We start from the raw sequence: 23913 nt of genomic DNA, 5'->3' as shown, positions 1-23913 counted from the left end.
GTTTTTGCAGGAACCGTGGGTACCGACAGATCGTTACTTTGAAAGCATAAGTGTTAATGTTCCACATTTAGTCACCCAATCGTAGAATAGGCTTAGCTTCTGTATCATTGGGCCATAAGCCCACTTAGGGTTTTAATAATAATGTTATTTGTTTTACGTCCCACTAACTACTCTTTTACGGTTTTCGGAGACGCCGAGGTGCCGGAATTTAGTCCCGCAGGAGTTCTTTTACGTGCCAGTAAATCTACCGACACGAGGCTGACGTATTTGAGCACCTTAAAATACCACCGGACTGAGCCAGGATCGAACCTGCCAAGTTGGGGTCAGAAAGCCAGCGCCTTAACCGTCTGAGCCACTCAACCTGGCACTTAGGGTTTCAAGTATTTCTAGAAGGAGTGCAGGTGTTTTGCCTCCTTGCATTTTGTTTATGGCCAGTTTCAAACAACCTTTTCCTTTTGCATTAAGGCCATTCAGTATTGGCTCATGTGTCTGTTCATTTGGTAATTGTTTCTGGTCTAAAGTTTCCTTGAGGAACAGAAAGAGATAAACTGTTGAGCAATAGATAAGCCCACCTCGGGGCTACCTGATGTAAATACCTCAATTAAGGACAACCGATGGGTTGTAAGTGCGTTATTAAAAACTGAAGCCTCTGTGAGGCTGGACGATGATATAGTTGGAGTGCAGACTCCTAGAAAGGGTACTTTCCTGGAGCTTTCTAGCTCTTATAAATTTTGTACCTGCCAAGCTCTTTTCTGTGAAAATCAGTATTTGTAAATCTCTCAAGTTTTGTACCTGAGTTTTGGACTTTAAGTCATTGTAGTAGGAGCTGATGAGCTCATTATAAGTTGTTATTGTTTTTTCAGATCTTCTATCTATCAAATTTTAAATTCAAAATAAAAAACAAAAGTAATAAAATTTCAAAATTTATGCTGTTAACTTATCCTCTAGTTAATTCCTTGTCCACCCATTCACCCCAGCAGCTTCTAAGACCTCTGTAAACCCCGGAATAATAATAATAATAATAATAATAATAATAATAATAATAATAATAATAATAATAATAATAATAATAATAATAATAATAATAATAATAATAATTTTACGTCCCCACTAAGCACTTTTACGATTTTCAGAGACACCAAAAAAAAAAAAACCACCATAGTATGGGTTAATAAAAAAGTGGAGACAACAAACATATGAAATCAAACATTATGGTAATAAAACTCATTACTGCCACACCTGCAGATATCCATAAATTATTCTTTCCATCGTGGAACTTCTGGCACTATCCGGGCACTTGATAGGATACCTAACCTAAACAATGAGGTCTCTCTTATCTCGATTACAGCTGTTTAGGTAAACCCTGATGAGATAAATGTAGAGAACAAGTATGAAATATATTTAACAATAAAGGTCTGGCTTTCAACAGCTGCAGTTATCCAAAGAATGCTTCCAGTCACTATTTATTACATTCGGAAGTACAACTCGTAACATATGCCAGTTATCAGCTGGTGGTTTGGCACGCTCTCTACAGCACGACTTTATTTGGAAGGGGGTGGTTTCTGCTACACATACACCAATTGGGAATAACACAGACCATCTCCAGAAATTACTTGCTAATAGATTCCCACTGTTTGTACTCTGTAGTCGGGAACAAAACTTTAAAGTTTAAAAAAGACGGGATCTCAAATGCTCTTGATGGCAGTGAAAATAACGCCTTTTGGAATGAAGACACACTGGCAGCAGGGATGTTGGTGGCACAAGACGACGATAATTCAAAAGAAAGCAGTGATCAGGTTTACTGTGTGGTAGGCCTACTGCTCAACTGAGAAGAGACAAGTGACTATCCATTAAGATCTTTTGTATCAATATTGCATAATATGATAATGTGACACCCTTATCCCTTTTCTCTACAGGGTCGAGTATGAAATGAGACAAATCTTCGTAGCAAGTTTTAACAACCGGATGCCCTTCCTGACATCAACCTCATCAGAGGAGTTAGGGAGATAAAGTGAATAACATGATATAAAAGTAAATTAAACTGACTATATTTACTTTATATGTAGGCCTAAAAGTCATGTGTTCACCATTTGTCATTTTTTAAAATTTAGAAATACTGCCTTCCAATGAAAATAGCCAGTAGAAATCAGAATACATTCATAAGTTTGTTAAAGAGTAGCATAGAATGTTTACATGTGCAATTTATGTTCACTGCACAAAATTTGAGGTTATTGCATATTGGAACCCCCCCCCCCCCAACGTTTTTGGCTTAAAAGAGGGGGGAAAAGGGAGGATCTAATATGCAATTAAATACGGTATTAAAAAAATCACAGAAATTAAAATTTCCTCTGTTGCCCCTTCTCAATTTCATGCTGTGAAAATCTTGTCAGGCTCACCTCAAATTGAGATTAACTTTAAGGCTAGAGTAGCCTTAATAAACTTATCCATAAAAGGAAATACTTACGTTATTGAAAGAGCATACTGGCCCGTCCGGCTGGGCCGCACTAGAAATGTTCCATCGGGACAATTTGCCAATAGGCGCTCTGCATCAGTTCGAGAACAGTCTTTTAACAGCCATGTGGATTCGTCTTGATGAGGCAAGTTCTCTAGATCACCGTCGGTTTCCAATTCCTGCAATCCCCATGATGAGGCACTTTCATCAGCCAGAAACTTATTGATGTGATGAGCTTTATAGCCACGAGTCTTCAGCCACCTGGAATGATAAGGGGAGTATGCATATAATATGCACAGCTTGGATAAAATAAATAGTACAAGTATTTGCAGTAAGGACAAAAGACTTGACAAATTTTGATCGAAGTATACCACTGAAGCCTGCCCTCAAAGAATGCTGTATATCAATATTTCTATATCATCTAAAGCAGGCTGTTCCAGCTTGAGCACATGCCAGTGAACAGCAAGTACTCACGGCTTGCAGGAGTCAGCCTGCAACATGCAATACTGATTGGCACTGGGGCAAGCTGTCAATCACGCCCTGGAGGAAACTGGCGGAGGCCAGTGAAGGGTAATACCGTTGAAAGGGGTTGCTATGACTGAGGAAATGGGAGTATAGGATATATTGAACAGACAAGTTCAAGACACAGAATACAATATGTTTATTGGGTATCAGCATGTACATGGGTTACTTTGGTAATAAGTGCTGATAAATCAGGAGTCAATTCATTTGCTGATGTGATGCCAAGAGCACTCTTCATTGCTGGATGTCCGAGCATTGATCTGTCTGCTTTTTTTTTTTTTCTGTTCATGGCCGAGAACAGTTGCTTGTAACAGTATGTGGACCCAAACACACACGTGATCTGTGCTGAATTCTTATGCAGCTCGGGAAATGTTTCTTAGGGTAATTAACAATACCATCATGACAGATCTAGGGTGTTGTAATATCGGTCTTTTAATAATCCCCTTCTATTTATCTTCTGTGAAAATCAGTATTTGTTAATCTCTCAAGTTTTGTACCTGAGTTTTGGACTTTAAGTCATTGTAGTAGAAGCTGATGAGCTCATTATAAGTTGTTATTGTCTATTATTTTCAATTGCATTGATGGCGGAAAGTCATCAGGTGTAACTGAGATAGTACTGAGCAATCTAATTTCTCTTCCCAAAACATAGAGCTCTTGAAACCTCGCTTTGAAAGAGTGAAGAAGCTGAATGATCTTTAAATAATTCTCCACAGAGGTCTCAGGAGGCAAGTTTAAAGAGGCCAGAGAATTGAAAAATGTTAAATCTCCATTTTGAATTTACTACTCAGAGGTTTTCTGTGAACACTCTGAGTTTATTGCACATATGTATGAGTATTAGATCTTTCCTTTGTAGTAACTTATTGTCCGCCTCCATAGCATAATGGCTAGTGTTATTAGCTGCTGTCTTCAGGGGCCCAGGTTCGATTCCCTGTACTGCCAGAAATTTAAACTGGTAAGAGGTCTGGTATGTGGTTGAAATGGTACAGGCAGTTCACCTCCATTGGGGGTGTGCCTGAAAAGAGCTGCACCACCTCGGGATGAGGACACAAGTTTACTTCAGTAACTTATTCAGATGGTTTAGGTCATCATCATCATCGTTGACCAACTCCAGTTTCCCAGGTGTGGTATACGAGACCCTTCCATTTTGTTCGGTCCATGAACCATTCTTCCTTCACAATCCGCTCCCAATCCTGACCTCTCTCCTCTACATCCTTTTTCACTAAGTCTGTCCATTTTTCTCTAGTTCTGCCCACTGGTCTCTTTCCCCTTATTTCTCTTTCAAACTCCTTTCTTGCAGACCTATTGGCACTCATTCTTTTCACATGACCAAACCACTTCAGTATTGCCTTTTGGATCTTCTGGAGTTAGGAATCTTCTAGTCCTACATCTTCTGACTTTTTCATTCCTGATTTTATCCCTCCAGGTCTTCTGGGTCATTGTGCATAGGAACTTCATTTCTGCTGCTTGGCATATCGAGTTGTCTTTTCTTGTTAATGTAACGGTTTCCAGGCTGTATGTGAGGATACGGGTGTAGTGTGATTTATACAGTGTCATCTTGGTTTTGAGTGGTACTTGATTATCCCATAGTAGCTGTCTTACTTGGAGGTAAAAATTTATTGCTTTGCTGATTCAACTATTTACCTCATATTTAGCTAAGTTATCCTTTGACATTATACTACCCAACTACTTAAATTCTCTGACACTGTCCAGCTTAGAGCCATTTAGCATGATTTCTGGCTGGTTGTCACCCTTCTGTACCTTCAACACCACCGTTTTAGCCTTGTTGATGTTTAATCCATATCTCTCAAACTCCTGACTCCACCCCTGCAGTCTCTCTTCCACATCTTTCTCCGAGTTACCCCAAATTACTATACCATCTGCAATTGCAAATGCTTTTAAGTCTTGTTGCCCCTTTTCTTTTGGCACCTTTAATATGGTATCCATTGCAATGATAAATAATAGGGGTAACAAAGCACTACCTTGTTGTACTCCCCTTTTTGTCTCAAACCAGTCTGACAGTCCAGAACCGACTTGTACACAGCTTCTGGTTTTCTCATAAAGCACCTTAACTTTTGAAATTAGACTGTCTCGAACTTTGAGCTTTCTCAGGCACTCCCAAAAAGCTGTCGTAGGTTTTTTCGATGTCGAGGAACAGTAGATATAAAGGCTTCTCTTTTTCCCAATGTTTTTCCATTAGCATTCTGACAGCAAATATAAGATCTGTTGTTGATCTTCCAGGCCTAAAACCATATTGTTCCTCTTCTAAAAGTGGTTCTACAATTTCTCGTAATCTACCCTCTATAATTTTTTTCCACAATTTTTAGTCCATGTGAGAGTGGAGTGATGCCATGGTAGTTGGTACATTTCCGTCTGCTGCCTTTCTTGAATGTAGGTGCAATTATACCTTTCTTCCAGTCTTCTGGGATGGTATTTTGCTACCATACTACATTTAGGAGTCTATATAGCCATTGCATTGCTGGGGTTCCTCCTGCTCTCAACATGTCCGTGTGGGTTTTCTGTAGATTTGAAAATCAAAAGTATTATTGGCGCGATGATCGTTATATCTAAAAAATTTAAGGACTGTTTAACTTCGTCTTCCTTAGTGAATTTTACATTAGGGTCAATTTTATTTAAATTCTCTAAAACTTCGTCGCTACACCATTTCTGGCCTCTTGCTCACGTCCACTCCATACTAATTTGTAGCCATCTCTCAGAATCTTGCTACCTGCCTTTCTCCATTTTGTTTCACTCATTCCCAATAAAGCCAACGGCCGTAGCCATGTTGAAACACCGGATCCCATGAGATCTCCAAAGTTAAGCAACATTGGGCGTGGTCAAGATTTGGATGGGTTGCCACGCGCTGTTGGTGGGGGTAAGGGAATGGAGGAGCGGAAAGTAACTGGCCACTCTACCGTACGTAAACTCCGGCTCAGACACACCTCTGCAGAGGTTCGGATCTGCGTTCGGGCAGAATACACCCCTACCTTACCTTACTATTCCCAATATGGATAGATTTTTCCTCTTCATCATATCGATAATATCTTCGATTTTTCCAGTCAGGGTAAAAATATTCATAGTTCCAATTCTTACATTGTTCTTCGGACATATCTGTCTTTCATCGGAGTCATGTTGGCCGTCATACCTGCAGGGTCTGCTCGAAGACTTTGTCAATTTCGGTATTATTTTTGATCTCCATCTGAGGCTCATTTGATCGTTGAAAGCAATTCGAAGACGCTACCTCTGGCTTGCTAGGCTTACCATGGATCTTTGCGTCGATACTTTGTTATGCACTAGATGGTCTGTGCCTGACATGCATTTCTTCATGTCAAGTTAAGTCTATGGTTTACCTGCCAATACTCGAGAGGCTGATTGCAGTGGTTTTTCACTGGGCGATGGGGGGTTTAAGTGCATTGTTATATTTGCAAGAAATGCTAAGTCTGACACCCATCTTGAAACAGACAAACATTGCTCTGCCTGTCCTTTCATTTCCAGGAAAAGAGCGATTTCTTCACGAATGGCAAAAAACATGTCAAGAACTTTTGCTGACTTGGCTAGCTGACAGTGCTACTGTATGGTAGGGTATATCACAGTAAGCCGCATCAAGATCTTCTAAAAAAAACCTTACTTTTGTAACAGATTCCAGTTCCACGGTTGCAGAACAAAGTGCCTCTCGGTAATAAAAAACAGTGAATACTCGCTACGTCCTTCCCCAACTTCACATTTATCTTTATTTTTTAACTGAGAGACGAAGCCCTGCTCTCATACGACCATTTTCGGCGTGCCGTCTGAAGCCACGGAATTAGAGCTTTCCCCAGGGCAAGTTCATGTTGTCCATGGATTCAAAAACCGCTTCAAATATATGTTGACCTATAGCAGTGTAATCCAACAGTACCACATTTCTACGAGTTCCTCTGTAACATGCAGCTCCATATTGATACCACACACAAATACAGTTAGCTGACCATTCCGTACAGTCATCAAGTGTAAGCGAAAATGCCACAGAATGTTGAATTTTACATTTGAACTGTTTTTCCAAATCCCCTCCCATGCCTCGAATGCAATGAGACATTGTCTGTTTTGAGAGACAGACAGCTTCAGATTTCTGCATCTATCCTGGGGTTAAACATTCTGCAACAGCGATCATACACAATTTCATGATAGCTCACACCAAGAAAAGTTTCTCATTCATCGCAATGATGTGAGCGGCTTTGTAACTTGCTCAAATTGCTGCCTCACTGACATTTTCTTCCATAGTATGAGTAAGTTTGGCAAGTAATCTGTAACAGTTTATGGCAAATGAATCTACAAGGATATTTTTCTTTAAAAACGTATGTCTTAGTCGCCTGTCAGTGTCTGTCTATGAGCTCTTAGCATGCTTTGCCTTCTGTCTATTCATACAGAGAAGTATTGTATAATTACGCTGTACATTCCTTTTCCTCGTCGAATTCAGCACCTTTTGACATACAAGACACTGTGGGAGTCTGTCCTTGTCAGTAAACAGAAACTGTTCTTCCCATAAAATAGTCAACGGGCATTCCCGGTTGGACGTAACAACATGTTATGAGAAACGACACAACCTCAAGACTATCAAGGAACGCAAAGACTTGTGCTATGACCTTCACCCAGTGACATATTGGCTATCACGCTCCCCCTTCAACTGGGCTCCGAGCACTGTTGCTGAGTAGGCACGGGTACTCTTTTTGTCTGAAAACTGGCTTCCCTGCAAGAAAGTTTTACATCAACAAACATGGCAGATGTCAGTTATCTGAGTGTGCCACGTCGATAAATGTTAACACTGAATAAGAGGAGGAAAAGAAAGATTAATTAACTGAACTGGATGGATACGGTACACAAACGACTGAGGGATAGCGGAAGAAGCTATACATCAACGTCAGGGCATGTAGTGGAAGATAAGCAGAGTCCAATGCAGATAAGGGCAGAACGCTGTATATCATGTAGCCGGTTGTTTAAGGAACATAGTCGCGTAACTTGCTCTCCATATTATTTTTTTTAATTTGCTTTACGTTGCACCGGCACAGACATGTCTTATGGCAATGATGGGATAGGAAAGGGCTAGAAATGTGAAGGAAGCGACTGTGAGCTTAATTAAAGTACTGCCCCAGCATCTGCCTAGTGTGAAAATGGAAAACCACAGAAAATCATCTTCAAGGCTGCCAACACTAAGGTTTGAAACAAATTTCTCCCGAATGCAAGCTGATAGCTATGTGACCCAAACCACGCGGCCACTTGCTCAGTTTTTTAATAACAATCTGTCATATATATGCTTACTATTTAACAAACTATATTATTTTTACTGTAATGTTTGTTTCCTTTTAGGCCCGGGTGTGCAATCTAAAGGTTGTTTTAAGGAAGGCTGTGCACAAATACAAGTTGATACAAGTCAGATGGAGGACCAGACTGCCCTACATGAGCAGACACAACACATTACTCAGTAGGTGATTTAAATATTTATTCTACATGAATAAACACCACATATTCACACACATGTGGAGATGCACCAAGATGCATGTACTTCTGCTGGTCGACATGTTCAGTCTGACAAAGATAATACAAGATGCGGCAGCACGCTGCCAACTGTGAAAATGACAAAAATGAAATGCGGCAGGCGAATTGCCAACACAAAAGCCGCAACACCCTGGGTTTGGTGAAATATTCTCAAGGAATAGGTTTCAGCTTCTTTTAAAAAAATTTCATTTTGTTTACAACAGTAAGCTTTCTCTTCCTGGCTCTCCAAACTATGACTCCTGTGCTCGATTCCAGCCTCTTGTATATCATGCTAATGGGGTCAATGCTGATGAAACTGCATCTTTCCTTTTTAATGGCGAGATCAAAGGGACTTATGGTTTTAAAAGAGATGGAGTCACTGTACTGTGTTGCAATGCAGACAGAAGCGAAAGACTTCCTCCCCTCGTCATAGGGAAGTTCGATAAGCCACAATGTTTCCATGCACATACAAGGCATCTAAAAATGCGAACAGTACAGTAATCCAAGAATTAAGATACTTGCACAGGGGAGCCAGCATAATTTGTCCTCGTCTTTGAATCTTGTTTTTTTACTTTCATTGCGTGAGGTTATGTTTTGACAGTGATTAATACAAGTGCTTTATTTGAATAATGTAAATGCACCTTGTTGGATACATTTCAGAAATAGTTTTTTCCATGGCATTTGAAAGTTTTAAACTGTGAATCAAAGTGATTGCATGGGTCTTACAATACTTTGTGACGCGGCAAGGGTTGGCATTTCTGAATTACGAGAGAAGTGCCATGGTGGGAAATCGTACACTCGTACTGTCCTCTGTTGCAATGCACACGGAAGGGAGAAACTTTCTACTTCCTCCCCTCGCCATAGGAATGTTCGATAAGCCACAGTGTTTTAAGGGCATCGGCTACTTTCCACGCAAGTACAAGGCATCTAAAATGCATACAGTACAGTAATCCAGTGAATAAAGACTTGCGCAGGGGAGCCAGCATAAATTTCTCTCGTCTTTGATTTCTTTTCTTCTTTTTTTTTTTTTTTTGTTGCGTGAGGTTATGTTTGCCAGTGAGTTATCCAAGTGCATTATTTGAACACTGTAAATGCGCCTCTTTGGATACATTTTGGAAATAGTTTTTTTCCATGGCATTTGAAGGGTTTAAACTGTGAATCAATGGAAATTGCACGCAGTAACGGGGCTTATAATATTTTGTGATGCGGGAAGGGTTGGCATTTCTGAATTACGAGTTGGCGGTTAATTCGAAGTCACATAATTCGGAATCACATTTTTGCATCCCTACAACCTTGAATTAACAAGATTTTACTGTATCGCAAAACTAACAAATGAGTTTGCAGCTATGCCCGTTTCAAGTGTTTACATTGCACGAAAAGAATTATCCACCACTGGTCATGTTACTCTCCCAGTTAAAAGAGACCGCGTGTGAGAAATGTTTTAAACATGGAAGTGTGACAACTTGTAAGTAATTTAGGAGAGGATTTTAGTGATGCAAGAGACAAAGAATCCTCCGATCTACAGCAAATCGAGCCTAGTGCAAGTTCAGATTATACCTGTCACGTAAGAAGGCCTACTTGCTAATTTTCATGGCAAATATATTTTATAGCAGTGATAATGCATTTTTTCATCCCAAATATGTTCAAGCAAAGTAGCTATATCTGTCATGTTCATATTTGTGTGAAGACCACGTGGAACTCGAGGAGTGATATGAAATGTTTTTTTATGCCTATGTTACTCTTTCACTGAAAGGAAATTTAGTTCATTTAATTTTTTTCAAAATAATCCTTCCTAAAATTAGGGTGCGGGGTTTATTCGGCGGCGGAAATTATTTGCGTAAATATGGTATATTCAGTTGGAACATTTATTACTGGCACTATACAAAGAAACAGGAAGAGCCTACCAGATGCTGTAGAAAAGCCATTTCAATTAGTTTGTACTAAATATTTTCGACAGGTGCCAATTTTACTAGTGCGATCCAAACAGGAAAAAATCTTAGAAAAATCAGGTAGTGCTTGTAAGTACACACAGAGCTGCAATAGAGACAGAAGTGCCTGCAACTGCTAGAAACAGTAATCAACCCAATAGGAAACCTAATGTGATCTTGGATTTTTTTTTTGCTAGTTGTTTTACGTCGCACCGACACAGATAGGTCTTATGGCGACGATGGGAGAGGGAAGGGCTAGGAGTGGGAAGGAAGCGGCCGTGGCCTTAATTAAGGTACAGCCCCAGCATTTGCCTGGTGTGAAAATGGGAAACCACGGAAAACCATTTTCAGGGCTGCCGACAGTGGGGTTCGAACCTACTATCTCCCGAATACTGGACACTGGCCGCACTTAAGCGACTGCAGCTATCGAGCTCGGTGTGATCTTGGATTAATACCGTTATATGGGGTGAATTGTTACAAATGATATGATGGTGTGCTTTTATTTAGATGAAGGTAGAACTTTGAAATTATGAAAAAAGTTGCATTCAGTATAATTTCAAGAATCGTCTTAAAAGCTTATTTATTGTATTTAGAAAATGACTAGGCTCCAGCTCTACTCCAGTAAAATTGGATCTCTGAGTGATGAATGGTTTGAGAATAGACAAAAAATTATCACAAATATTCCTGTGTGTGGTGTGAAACTTTTGTCAGGTAAATTAAAAAAGACAGTGCATTGTATGTAGCTCTCCACAACAGAGGGAGAGGTTGTGAACTGTGTGCATCAAGTGCGATAAAGGCCTGCATACTAAACGTGAAGCTCTTCATAAGTGCCCTAAATAAACAAAATATATTTAAACTTAGTCCTATTTCAACAAAATAAACAGATAAATATTTTTACTGTCTGTATAGTTGCTATTAGTGTTAGTGATAAGTGTTAGTTAACTGTCAGTGTAAATATCCAACCATACCCCTAAGTGCTTCAACAGTGGTCTCAAACTTTGGATAACAACATTATATATCTGGTGATAAGTCTTCATCTCAACAATTTTCGGCGAGTCAATGTATTTTGTCATTTTCCTTCTTTTTACTAGTGACATACTATATTTAAATTTGTATTTTTATTGTTCTTCTTTTTCTTATTCAGAGCAATATTTTATAGAATTATGTTCAGAAATAAATTCTCTATCATTACGTAAATGCTGGTCCCAGTGGGCTAAGTGTAGCATGCATGCCTCTCACCCGGAAGTCATGGGTTCGACTCCCAGCCAGAACAAGGATTTTTACCTGGCCCTGAGGGTTGGTTAGAGGTCCACTCGGCCAAAGTGACCCTAATTAATTATAATTGAGGAGATATCTGATGGTGAGAGGGAGACCCCGGTCTAGAAAACCAAGAATAACGACGGAGAGGATTCGTCTCACTGACAATGTGTCACCTTGTAAACTGCAGGTCTTTGGACTAAGCAGTGGTCGCTTGGTAGGCCAAGGCCCATCAGGGCTTTCGCACCATAGGTTTTTTAATTACGTATATTCTGTTGTATTGTAAATGTTTTTCTTTTCCAAACAGATACTGGAACCAAAAATGAGAAAAGGTTCTTTCCTGAAAATAAAAACTATAATATCAACTATTTTTTAACTTTTTTAATAACTCAGAATTATTCTTACACTACGTAATCCGCACGTAGAAAATTTGAAAGTATTTGCCTGCCATACATCGAACACACGCGAATTTTATCGGTGAGTAAAACTCTTGTTTTTCTAGTGACATATGTTTGAATTTTTATGTTTTTATTTTTCTCGTTCAAAGTAATTATTTTATACAATTATATTTAGAAGTATATTCTACATCATTACGTAAATTCTTTTGTATCGTTAATGATTTTTTCAAAGTAGATATTGAGAGAGAAATTGCAAAAATGTTTTTCTCTTCCTGAAAATAAACGTTATTAACAACTATAATAGCAACAATAAAATGTTTTTGATTCTTTATATCACTCTGAATCAGTTGCTTACTCTATGCACTCGACATATAGAAAATTTCTTGCCAATATTTGCCACATACCGGTAAATATACGTGAATTTTCAAATGCATGTATTTCCACTAAAAACAGCCTGGCACTTTACAGTAGCAGAGTGGAGCCAGAGCGCTGGCCTCTTCCAGCTGATGGTGAATGGCCGACCAGATCGGCTCTTGGCTCCAAGAGGGCTAAAGGTGGAGTAACTATTCCTACGGACAGTGCATGGAAAAGATACTAATAGACTGAACACAGTAAGTGATGATATTGAAGTTAAAATTTGCGAAGACATTAACAGTTTCCCTATACAGCCATGCCACTATTCACAGCAGATAATTGAAAATTAATATTTGAGCCCAGATTTAAACCTCAGTAAAATGTTCAGGTTATTCAAAGAAGCATATCCTCAGATCCCTGTTACTTGATGTCTTTATCAGGATAATTTTACTTCTGATTTCATGTTGAAATTTGGATTTCCTCATTTAGACACATGTAATTATTGTCATTAGTTATACATTCAGTTAGTAGCTGCTGATAGTGATGAGAACAGATCTAAAATTCAAGCACAAAATCACTTGCATTATACCAGAGAAAAGACTGCATACTACTCTGATGGCAATATAGCCAAGGTTAATAAGAATGTCATTGTTTTGTGTACTTATCTTCAGCACAAAGATTTGCCTGATACATGCCAGTACCTACAGCCAGAAGACAAGCAATTTTATACGTGACTGCCATTTATAAGATGTGGAGAGTGATGTCTGCAGGTATTATGGCAATTGTATATTTGAAGTTCATTATGTGTTAAAAGTACAAATATATTTGAACTTGCACAGTGTACAAATGAAAGTTTGTCTTTTCTCACTGTAATCCTTCTGTGATGCCATTTCCATGCAAATATATTTAACTACAATGGGGAAAGTGCAAGTTTTATTTACAGGAAGAGTTAAACCTAGACCTCCATTATATGAGGAACAACCTGTTTCTTTCAGTCCAGCAAAGTTGCCAAATGTGACAACTTTCTTTGAGGGCAGGCTTCAATTATCCTACATATCAAAGTCTCTCTCAGAAACAATGAATAACCATCCTGACAAGAATCGATGGGATGGTTAAATAAAAAGAATTAAAGCATATTAAGTAAACTTGCCAAATCACACCTAATAATAATGATATTGGTTTTACGTCCCACTAACTACTATTTTAATGGTTTTTGGAGATAGAAAGGTGCTGGAATTCAGTACCGCATGAGTTCTTTTACGTGCCAGTAAATCTACAGACAGGAGGCTGATGTATTTGAGCACCTTCAAATACCACTGGACTGAGCCAGGATCGAACCTGCTAAGTTCTGGTCAGAAAGTCAGCGCCTCAACTGTCTGGGACACTCAGCCTGGCTTACAATTATCTATCATACTCCAGTGAAATCCATACTCAGGATGCTGCAAGGGATATAAAATGTTAGGATTTAAATACTTCACTGTTGATATAAAATCTAACCCTTGATAAGGGGATTTTTGCTTGCGAGCATAATTTAATTTTGCCATTTTTAAAAATTCTTAACAACCGTAAACTTTCTGAAAATGTAAGTAGTTAAGCATAAATTAGTCAGTCACACCTAATTTCATCAGAACAGATTGCAGGTATCTATGTACTCTTGAAGAAATTAATCTTCAACTGCCTGTTTTAGTGCAAAAATGGCAGAAGGCACACCACACAGTAGTCTCGACTACTATCAAAAGATATGTACTACACACAAAACTTAACTGTAATTCACTTTCTTGCCTACTTCATAATTCACTATCACTAATGCCACACACACAATGAGCGAGTTGGCCATGCGGTTAGAGGTACGCAGACGTGAGTTTGCATTCGGGAGATAGTGGGTTCGAACCCTACTGTCAGCAGCCCTGAAGATGGTTCTCCGTGGTTTCCCATTTTCACACAAGGCAAATGCTGAGGCTATCCGTCAATTAAGGCCATGGCCGCTTCTTTCCTACTCCTAGCCCTTTACTATCCTATCATCATCATCATCATCATAAGACCTATCTGTGTCGGTGTGACATAAAGCAAATTTTTAAAAAAACTAATGCCACAGTATAATTATCGAAACTGACAAAATCACTAATAATTATGCACATTACAATCAATATGTCTTAAAATGGGAAAGCAAATTCAAATGTATGTTTGTTTATGTTTCAAACTAGAATTGTTAGTGGTCCCAAATCCTGATTTGCAACCTCATATCATTCCATGCTTCCTCATCAGTGATCACTATCACTGTCATCCTCACTTTCCGTCAAATTCTGATGATTAATCCCACTGATAATACCTAGAACCTCATCGTCTGAATCTGCCATCACTTGTGTTTTCATTTTGCCCCAGATTCTCCAGAAACCCAGTGTGATAAGCTCCAGAAAGTTAGACCTGTTTCACAGCTACTGTTGGACAAGTTTCAGAAGGTGTACGTGCCTGGAAAAAAAATAAGTATTGATGAAAGTGTAATGACGTTCGTTTGGTGTTTGGCATTCGTTCAATTCAACCCTTCAAAAAAGAGCACATTTCGGTATAAAATTCTATAAAGTCTGCTGCTCTGACACTAGCTATTGCTGGAAGTTTCGTATATATGTTGGTAAAGAACCTCAGTATGTAGATAGGACAGGTGATGCCAGAAGACTACTGTGTAGTGAGGAAATTGTTCTTGAATTGTGTGACAAATTGCTAGGATCATGCAGGACTATTTATATGGACAATTTGTACAGTTCACCTAGTCTTTTCAGGGACCTGATAATGAAAAATACCAATTCCATTGGAACTGTTGGGCCGATGACCTTAGATGTTAGGCCCCTTTAAACAACAAGCATCATCACCACCATTGGAACTGTACGTCCAAACCATAAATTCATGCCACCCCATTTTGCAGCAATGAACCTCAAGAAAGGAGAACTAACTTTTGTCTCAGCTAATGGCATCCTTGCCACAAAATGGGTGGATAAAAAGAATGTACATCTTCTATCAACAGTGCATCAAAGACCAGATTTTGTGGAAAGCAGAAACAAAAGGGGCAAACTTGTTTTGAAACCAAACGTGGTTGTGGACTACAATTCTGGAATGGGTGGTGTTGATTCACATGACCAACACCTTGCATCATACCCCCTAATGAGACGATATGCCTTAGGGTATAAGAAAATATACCTGTATGTGCTCGACATGGCAATGCAAAATGCTAGCGTCATTCATCACATGCTGAATCCTGGAAAAAGGATGCCCGGCTTTACCGTTTCAGAGTTTATGTTGCGGAGCAAATTTTCGCGGGTATTGTTCTGCCTGATTATCCAACCAAAGGCCGGCCCAGTGAAGGAAGTACACCAGTAAGGTTACAAGGAAAACACTGCAGTCACTTCTCTGTCAAAATAACAGCAAGCAAGGCATCTCCATCCAGAAAGTGCTATGACTGCAGAGGAAAAAATCCCAAGGGAAAGAACAGGGGTGAATCCCGTTATGAATGTGATAAGTGTAAGGTGGCACTGCATGAAGATGAGTGTTTTAAGATCTACCACACTGTGTTGAACTATTGTTAGAATGTGAACTGTGATTCAGTGTGTTAACTTGTTGTAGCTGAAGTGTTCTCTTTTAAGCTAGATTAAATTGCAATCAATGTATATGTATTTTCAAGAAAAATTACAGTTCAATGGGTTAATACTCTCATATCACATTTAGAAACTGTAGCCTAGATATCCTATATCCTTCACTGTACCCGTACATACATGACGTAAAATGCATGCACGTTGGAAAACAAAACATATCAAGTGTTTACATATCCCTGCTGGATAGTTGTTATTTGTGCATTCAATAGTACGGTTTCTCGCTTAACACATTCTCTTTCCTTGTCCCCTGCAGAAATGTCCTAACAAGGTTTTACTGAGAAACTAACCTCAGAAATCTGTCATGCTCCCTGTGTCATATTTTGAGGTGTATCACATTCTTACTTAATTTCAGTACATAGCAGTAAAAGTAAGCGATCGCTTATTTCAGTTGTTATTTCTAACGAGTTAACTACTGCTATCGGCCACTTTTTATGCACTTATTACGGAAATATGTTCTTTTTAATTTTGAATTATGTTTACAGAACACCAGTCGACGAGTATTGCTAATTGACTCCGACATCACCTTCGAGTTTGAATGTCGACGAGAGAGTTCACTAGTTCACATAGCGAGAAAACTATAGCAAAGATGATAGATTCCATTCAATGTAATAGCTGGAGTGCAAAAATATCGGTAACGGAAGAAATAACGTACGCTTAATCGCTCGTAATAATGGATGCATCAGTAATGGTGTTCTCACTGTAACCGAAGGATAATACATACTTTAATATATGAATTTTCAAGGGAAAGAAAGAAACTGTCATTTAATGGAGTTCTCGCTAAATGCCATACTCGTTATAGCGGACTTCTACTGTAGTGCTTCAGAACAAAGGCTTTCTTTTTCTTAATTCCAAATGCCTGTGTTTAACCTCACTAAGGGTCCTGTGTAAATGCTCCTGATATTTATCGGCTAATATTACAAACATACGCTAAAACATTGCCGCAAATGTGCATACTTTAGAATTCAGGATAAAGACAGCTTTCGCTCTCGTGGAAGCAGACAGGTTCCACATGAACACGTGTAATGCTTGACTAAGGTTAAAATGTTTAGAAAATAAATAAAATATGTATTGTATATAAATAGATGCAAGAGCACCGAAATTCATACTTAATGTGAGCAACAGAAAGGAACAAACAAGTGCAAATCAATTCATATATAGAAAAATACGAACATCGAAGTTAACATATAATGACAGGTCAGCATGTTCCTATCAATGTTCCTTTTTATGTATGACTTGATTTGCACTTGTTTGTTCCTTTCCATTGCACTTATATTGACCCAATGGGTTCCTCTTCTCTCTTTGTGTCTGTCCTGTTTTCCAAATCTTTTACCACCTGTATTCATCTCTGTTTTGATCTCTTCCCTTTACCAGTGTTTATCCAGCTTCCTTATCATCTTATAATTGTCGCATCGAGACTGCAGACTTGTCATGATGACACCTCAATGACACCCTACTGATGAAGCTGGGAAGAAGACATGAGCTCATCAGAGGCTGAAAAGGGATGGATTAGAAGAACTGGGACTAATGAGGTGAGAGCCAATCTCTTTGAAGACAGCAGTGTATGAAGATATGGAGATTGCCCTTGTACTTCTGCGTTTTTTCTTTCTTTTTTCTCCCCCTGCCCATAGTGACCTGTCATTGTGTTTCCTACTGTGTGTTCCTTTCAAAATTCGTACCAAGAATTGAAATTCTTGCAAACACACCGACAACAGCAATTCTCTATCCGATCTTAACATTTCCTTGATAGGAAAATTAAAAAAGAAAAAAAATTATACACTACTGTTCACAGAGAGCAGAACATCGGCCATTACATTTATTTTCACAGGGTGTATGCGCTGGCCATTAATGAAGAAATTACTGGACTTCACTCAATAAACAAGCCAATCACACAACCCAACTACAATTTTCATGATAGCAATTTAATACCAGTATATACTAGCACAACAGCACTAGCTGCATTTGTAGCCTATCATAAACTCAACAGCTGGCCAATGGGAAATTTAAAAAAAAAATTTTACAAGTTGCTTTACGTCGCACTGACACAGATAGGTCTTATGGCGACGGTGGGATATGAAAGGCCTAGGAATGGGAGGGAAGTGACCGTGGCCTAAGGTACAGCACCAGCATTTGCCTGGTGTGAAAATGGGAAACCACGGAAAACCATCTTCAGGGCTGCCGACAGTGGTGTTCGAACCCACTGTCTCCCGGATGCAAGCTCACAGCTGCGCACCCCTAACCACATGGCCAACTCGCCCGGTGGGAAATTTTATACAGCAAATTGTGTAAAGGTATGTTTTAACATAGTCTTGAAATATGTGGACCTTGCACTTGTATATGTTATGTTTACTAAGACATTTTGAGGTTTAATCTGCAATTTTCCTAGAGTTCCTTATGAAACTTGAAATTATTTAAACTGAGGCAACTTCCACCATAATCCAGTCATCAGGTTTGGCCCCCCAATTATATACTGCTCATTGACTATATCCATTGCCCAATAAAATAACAAAGGTAATCTCCAGAAGGCTAGACTGGCGACTTCCATCGGAAGGATAAATCCACTGTTCTTCTCAATACCTACCTGATTGAAGGGCATAAACACATTTTATTTTCAATATAAACTTGTGGAACAGGGAGAGCTTTTCAGTTGTGTGTGCAGTTCTTTCTTCATTATTAACGTAAGCTGGGCTGTTTTTCTGCACTATGGCTTTTTTGATGTTAATAAAGTTCTACAGTAGAACCTCGATTATACGTTCCCGGAAACTACGTTTTCCCGTATATTCTTTGAAATTACGTGCTCCCGCGAGCATCCGAACTAAATCATGTTGTAAAAATCCCGCATTATCCGTTCCTCGAAGAAACGATTTCCCGGATCAACCGTCCAGAAATTTCAGTCCCATCAACGCTAAATTCTCGATCACGCGTTTTTCAAGAAACTGCATCTCACGAAAGGACAGCTACGGCATACTCACGGATCTTGGTGTTAACGTCTCGTCATTGCGGTAATTTGAGAAGTACTGTAGGTACTGGAAAAGCGATCGGCGGCGAACTTGCATAAGGGACCATCTTAGCATCGCATTCGGGTGGTATTGTTTAGAGAAACCGTGGAAATCATAAATCAGAGCGTGTCCACAACAAGTGGAAGGAGACAGAGCGCATTTCGACAGCTCTACTTGAAGACGGAACGAATTTCGCCAAATGTTCGTACTTGCAAAACGTCTACATTATGTCCAGGGTTAGATGTTTATTCTTTTTTTACTTTTTTCGAGTGTATTGCCGAACAGGTTTTCGGCATTTCCCTCAGGGCACTGCATAGTCACTGGGCTTTCAGACAGGAATCGAAACTGCTCCTTCTTAAATGACACAAATTTACAGTAGTATTTTAATATTATCGTACACGATTATGTTATTGAGACCAGAACAGATGTTGCAACTTACATACATAAAGCCATGGGAGGTTTTGGGATTGCCTATTACTGTTTTCGTCCTAATATAAGACTGGGAATTTCACGTTTTTGTGTTAAAATGTTGTAAAAACAGCAGTCGTTTTATTTGCGCACGTTATATTTAAAGCTTTGTATCATTTCGCACTTGTACCGAATTGTACAGCGAGCGCGCTTTCCAGCTGAGCTCAAGGTCGCGAATAATCCTAATTTCGGAAGTGTTAATGATTTTTTTCTTTCCTATTTGATTGTGATTAGTGACGGGCATTTTAATGCATTCGAGAACTTGAAGATCGATACTTACATTCGAAACCATATTCTCGAGTTCAACATAACCTTGATAAGCCGATGTAGGCCTAATTAACGCGGTACAAGATTTCCATAAACTGATTACGAACCGTTGTTTAGACTATTATACAGGGCTGGGAAATCAGTGGCGGCGCGTGACTTTCGTCACTGGGGGTTCAACAGAAGAAAAGAAATTGCATCCCCCCCCCCTCCACCTCACCCGTCGTGGGCCGTAACCTTCCAAAATAAGATGATAGAAGTTTTGAAAATGTGATCGAATACGAGAGAAGCAGACAATACATGCCGATATTTACCACATGCAAAATTAGAAATGTTTCACAATCGACTTACCCTATGCAGACAGCTTATACAAAAAATCCATCCTGCGCTCCTTGAGGGATGCAAATTTATCTATAACTGCTTCGTTGAAGTCCACACAGTCTCGAACCAAGTCCTTTTCAATTGACAGCATAGCAAGAGCATTAAGTCTATCCTCGGTCATTGTGCTGCGCAAGAAAGTCTTTATTCTTTTCAGGGTTGAGAAGCACCTTTCTGCTTCAGATGTCGTCATGGGAATAGTAATAACTATATTTAAAAGTTTTATGCTTTCACCAAAGACACTCTGCAACTTACACTGACTGACAGTGACAATGCAACACCAAGGAGGAGTGGTTCGAAAGGGATGAAAATTGGGGAAAAAACAGAGACGGCACGGATGAATAATTGATGTTTATTTCAAACCGATATGCAGGTTACACAATGCGCACGGCATCGACTCAGTAGGATGTAGGACCACCGCGAGCGGCGATGCACGCAGAAACACGTCGAGGTACAGAGTCAATAAGAGTGCGGATGGTGTCCTGAGGAATGGTTCTCCATTCTCTGTCAACCATTTGCCACAGTTGGTCGTCCGTACGAGGCTGGGGCAGAGTTTGCAAACGGCATCCAATGAGATCCCACACGTGTTCGATTGGTGAGAGATCCGGAGAGTACGCTGGCCACGGAAGCATCTGTACACCTCGTAGAGCCTGTTGGGAGATGCGAGCAGTGTGTGGGCGGGCATTATCCTGCTGAAACAGAGCATTGGGCAGCCCCTGAAGGTACGGGAGTGCCACCGGCCGCAGCACATGCTGCACGTAGCGGTGGGCATTTAACGTGCCTTGAATACGCACTAGAGGTGACGTGGAATCATACGCAATAGCGCCCCAAACCATGATGCCGCGTTGTTTAGCGGTAGGGCGCTCCACAGTTACTGCCGGATTTGACCTTTCTTCACGCCAACGCCACACTCGTCTGCGGTGACTATCACTGACAGAACAGAAGCGTGACTCATTGGAGAACACGACGTTCCGCCATTCCCTCATCCAAGTCGCTCTAGCCCGGCACCATGCCAGGCGTGCACGTCTATGCTGTGGAGTCAATGGTAGTCTTCTGAGCGGACGCCGGGAGTGCAGGCCTCCTTCAACCAATCGACGGGAAATTGTTCTGGTCGATATTGGAACAGCCAGGGTGTCTTGCACATGCTGAAGAATGGCGGTTGACGTGGCGTGTGGGGCTGCCACCGCTTGGCGGCGGATGCGCCGATCCTCGCGTGCTGACGTCACCCGGGCTGCGCCTGGACCCCTCGCACGTGCCACATGTCCCTGCGCCAACCATCTTCGCCACAGGCGCTGCACCGTGGACACATCCCTATGCGTATCGGCTGCGATTTGACGAAGCGACCAACCTGCCCTTCTCAGCCCGATCACCATACCCCTCGTAAAGTCGTCTGTCTGCTGGAAATGCCTCCGTTGACGGCGGCCTGGCATTCTTAGCTATACACGTGTCCTGTGGCACACGACAACACGTTCTACAATGACTGTCGGCTGAGAAATCACGGTACGAAGTGGGCCATTCGCCAACGCCGTGTCCCATTTATCGTTCGCTACGTGTGCAGCACAGCGGCGCATTTCACATCATGAGCATACCTCAGTGACGTCAGTCTACCCTGCAATTGGCATAAAGTTCTGACCACTCCTTCTTGGTGTTGCATTTGCTCTGTCAGTCAGTGTATTTTCTAAAAGAAGCTGCAACAAAGTCGTAGCCCCAGAAACAGTTCGAAAATCATTTCTCATGTATAATATTTCAAGTTCGGTTCTCAGTTTCAGTTTGTCGAGAAATGGGTAGGCCTCACACGCTTTGTACAGAAGTGAGTGGGAAAACTGCTTCTCAAAGCTGCCGAAATTTTCAGCTTGAAACAAGTTTGCTGCAAGAAGGTGGTTTGTGAATTTAAACCGTTCCTTTGCTTGAAGAATGACTGTGTCACAAACTTCTTTTGCCGCAACTCGTTTCGAGGTACGCAGCGGCTCTCGTGATACCTTCACTGGCGGGGGCAGTGTATCATGTTCGTCAGCGATGTGGTCAATTTTATTTTCCCGAACCATTTTTATAGCAGCCTCGAAACCTGAAAGTGCGCCTTTGACTTCCAACGGATCTGAATTTCGCTTTTGTAGCTGACTGTATAAAATGTCCACATGAGGCATTATCTGATGGAAAACAGCCAACCAGAACTGAAATAACGGGTGCTCCAATTTTAAACGCAAACCTCTTGCTTACGATATGGTGTTAGGCTGTCGAGAGGTAGTTTCCAGTTGATTCAGGCATTCGATGAGGGCATCTCTGTTCTCGTAAACTACTTCAACGGTCCTTGATTTAAAATTCCACCTTGTGTTTGAAGCATGAGGTACTCTTCTACCAATTACTTCGGTCAATACACCTGATCGCTGCGGGGAGTTATTAAAGAAGCTGGGGATTTCACTTAAATCTGCAAAAAATATACGGACATCCGTATTCTGGCTTGTCGCTTGTGCCATGACTAAGTTCAAAGAATGGGCATAACAGTGAACATAATGTGCATGCTTAAAATCTTCCCTGATGAGAGCTTGCACTCTTGAATGGCGACCACTCATTACATTCGCCTCATCGTAACTTTGTGAAATTAACTTATCTGGGCTATCAACAACATCGCTCAAAGAAGATTTTAAACACTCTGCTATTGTCTTAGCATCATGACTAGCGGGTGAGAGGAAACCCCAAAATCTTTCAACTGGCTTACCGTTGGGAAGAACGTAGCGCAGTACAATAACTAATTGTGCTGTAGTTGATATATCGGTGGTCTCGTCTGCGATTACCTAAATGAAGGGCGCAGTTGTGATTTCTTTCTTTATTTTCTCGCGACAGATTTCAAACATGCACGAAATGTCTTTCGAGGTGCCTTTGAAAACAGTAGCTTTGGACAGATGGTCCTTTAATGCAACGTCAATTAGAGAACTAAAATTAACGAGGCCTCGGAATATGCCCGCATTCGACGATTCACTTGTTTCGTCATGCCAACTCAAACACGCCACAGAACTTTACACAGTCAATAATTTTTGACAGCACATAACGATTTTTCCGTACTTGATCGTTGTGTCTTTCGACAGACTGCCTGTAAGCACAATCAAGTTGCTGCCGGATATCGTGTTTTCCCAGAAGATCGAATTCTAACTGGGCAAGCATATGAGATTTAGAACTTTCGTGTTTCTTTATTTTTTGTGACAAATGTCCTAAATCTACCACTCCGACTTTGGTCCAAGTCCCTTCGCTTTCATCACTCACGAAGCATAAACACGGAAAACAAAACAACCTGTTAGTAACTTCGCACCCACAGATCCACTCGGTTCTTTTGTATATATCCATTCTGAATTTACGCACGATTTCTTTACTTTTACTTTTAGTCTGCCTCGTCATAACAAGATCAGGCATTGGGCGCCCGGCATTCTTAATCTCAAGTTTTCGCTCAAGAGGGAGACAAGAAAAGTTTGTCTTCTTAAGTATCTGGACACTGTTCAAACTCATTATGTAGCTCCTTACCTTTCCGGGGCACAAACATTGTGGACGTAACTACAACGCACAAAAACACACACACACACGCACACGGACAAAAGATTGTAACTTCTTTATATCCTAAAAATTAAGTTTCAGAACGGCACAACGGTGCAGAAAAACACTCACACGCTTGCACAGCATACAATAATGTTACGAATTATGATAATTGCTAAGTACAAACGTTTACAAACACTAGTTTCACACTTGAAAAACACGAGG

The 23913-nt window shown here is 40.4% G+C and overlaps 1 protein-coding gene across 4 annotated transcripts in view; it reads right to left on the bottom strand.

The window, feature by feature from the left end:
* The window catches only part of Pi3K21B (phosphatidylinositol 3-kinase regulatory subunit alpha), a 919547-nt gene that overhangs the window by 35912 nt on the left and 859722 nt on the right, over positions 1-23913 (bottom strand). For all 4 annotated transcript variants that reach the window (XM_067141251.2, XM_068226250.1, XM_067141250.2 and 1 more), the window contains one exon: positions 2465-2713. In XM_067141251.2, coding sequence (XP_066997352.2) covers positions 2465-2713 — 249 coding nt within the window. The remainder of the gene's footprint in view (positions 1-2464; positions 2714-23913) is intronic.

The sequence above is a fragment of the Anabrus simplex genome, chromosome 2 (assembly GCF_040414725.1).
Source record: "Anabrus simplex isolate iqAnaSimp1 chromosome 2, ASM4041472v1, whole genome shotgun sequence".
Lineage (NCBI taxonomy): Eukaryota > Metazoa > Arthropoda > Insecta > Orthoptera > Tettigoniidae > Anabrus > Anabrus simplex.
The sequence above is the reverse complement of the archived record's forward strand: the minus strand, read 5'-3'. Positions and strand labels throughout refer to the sequence as shown.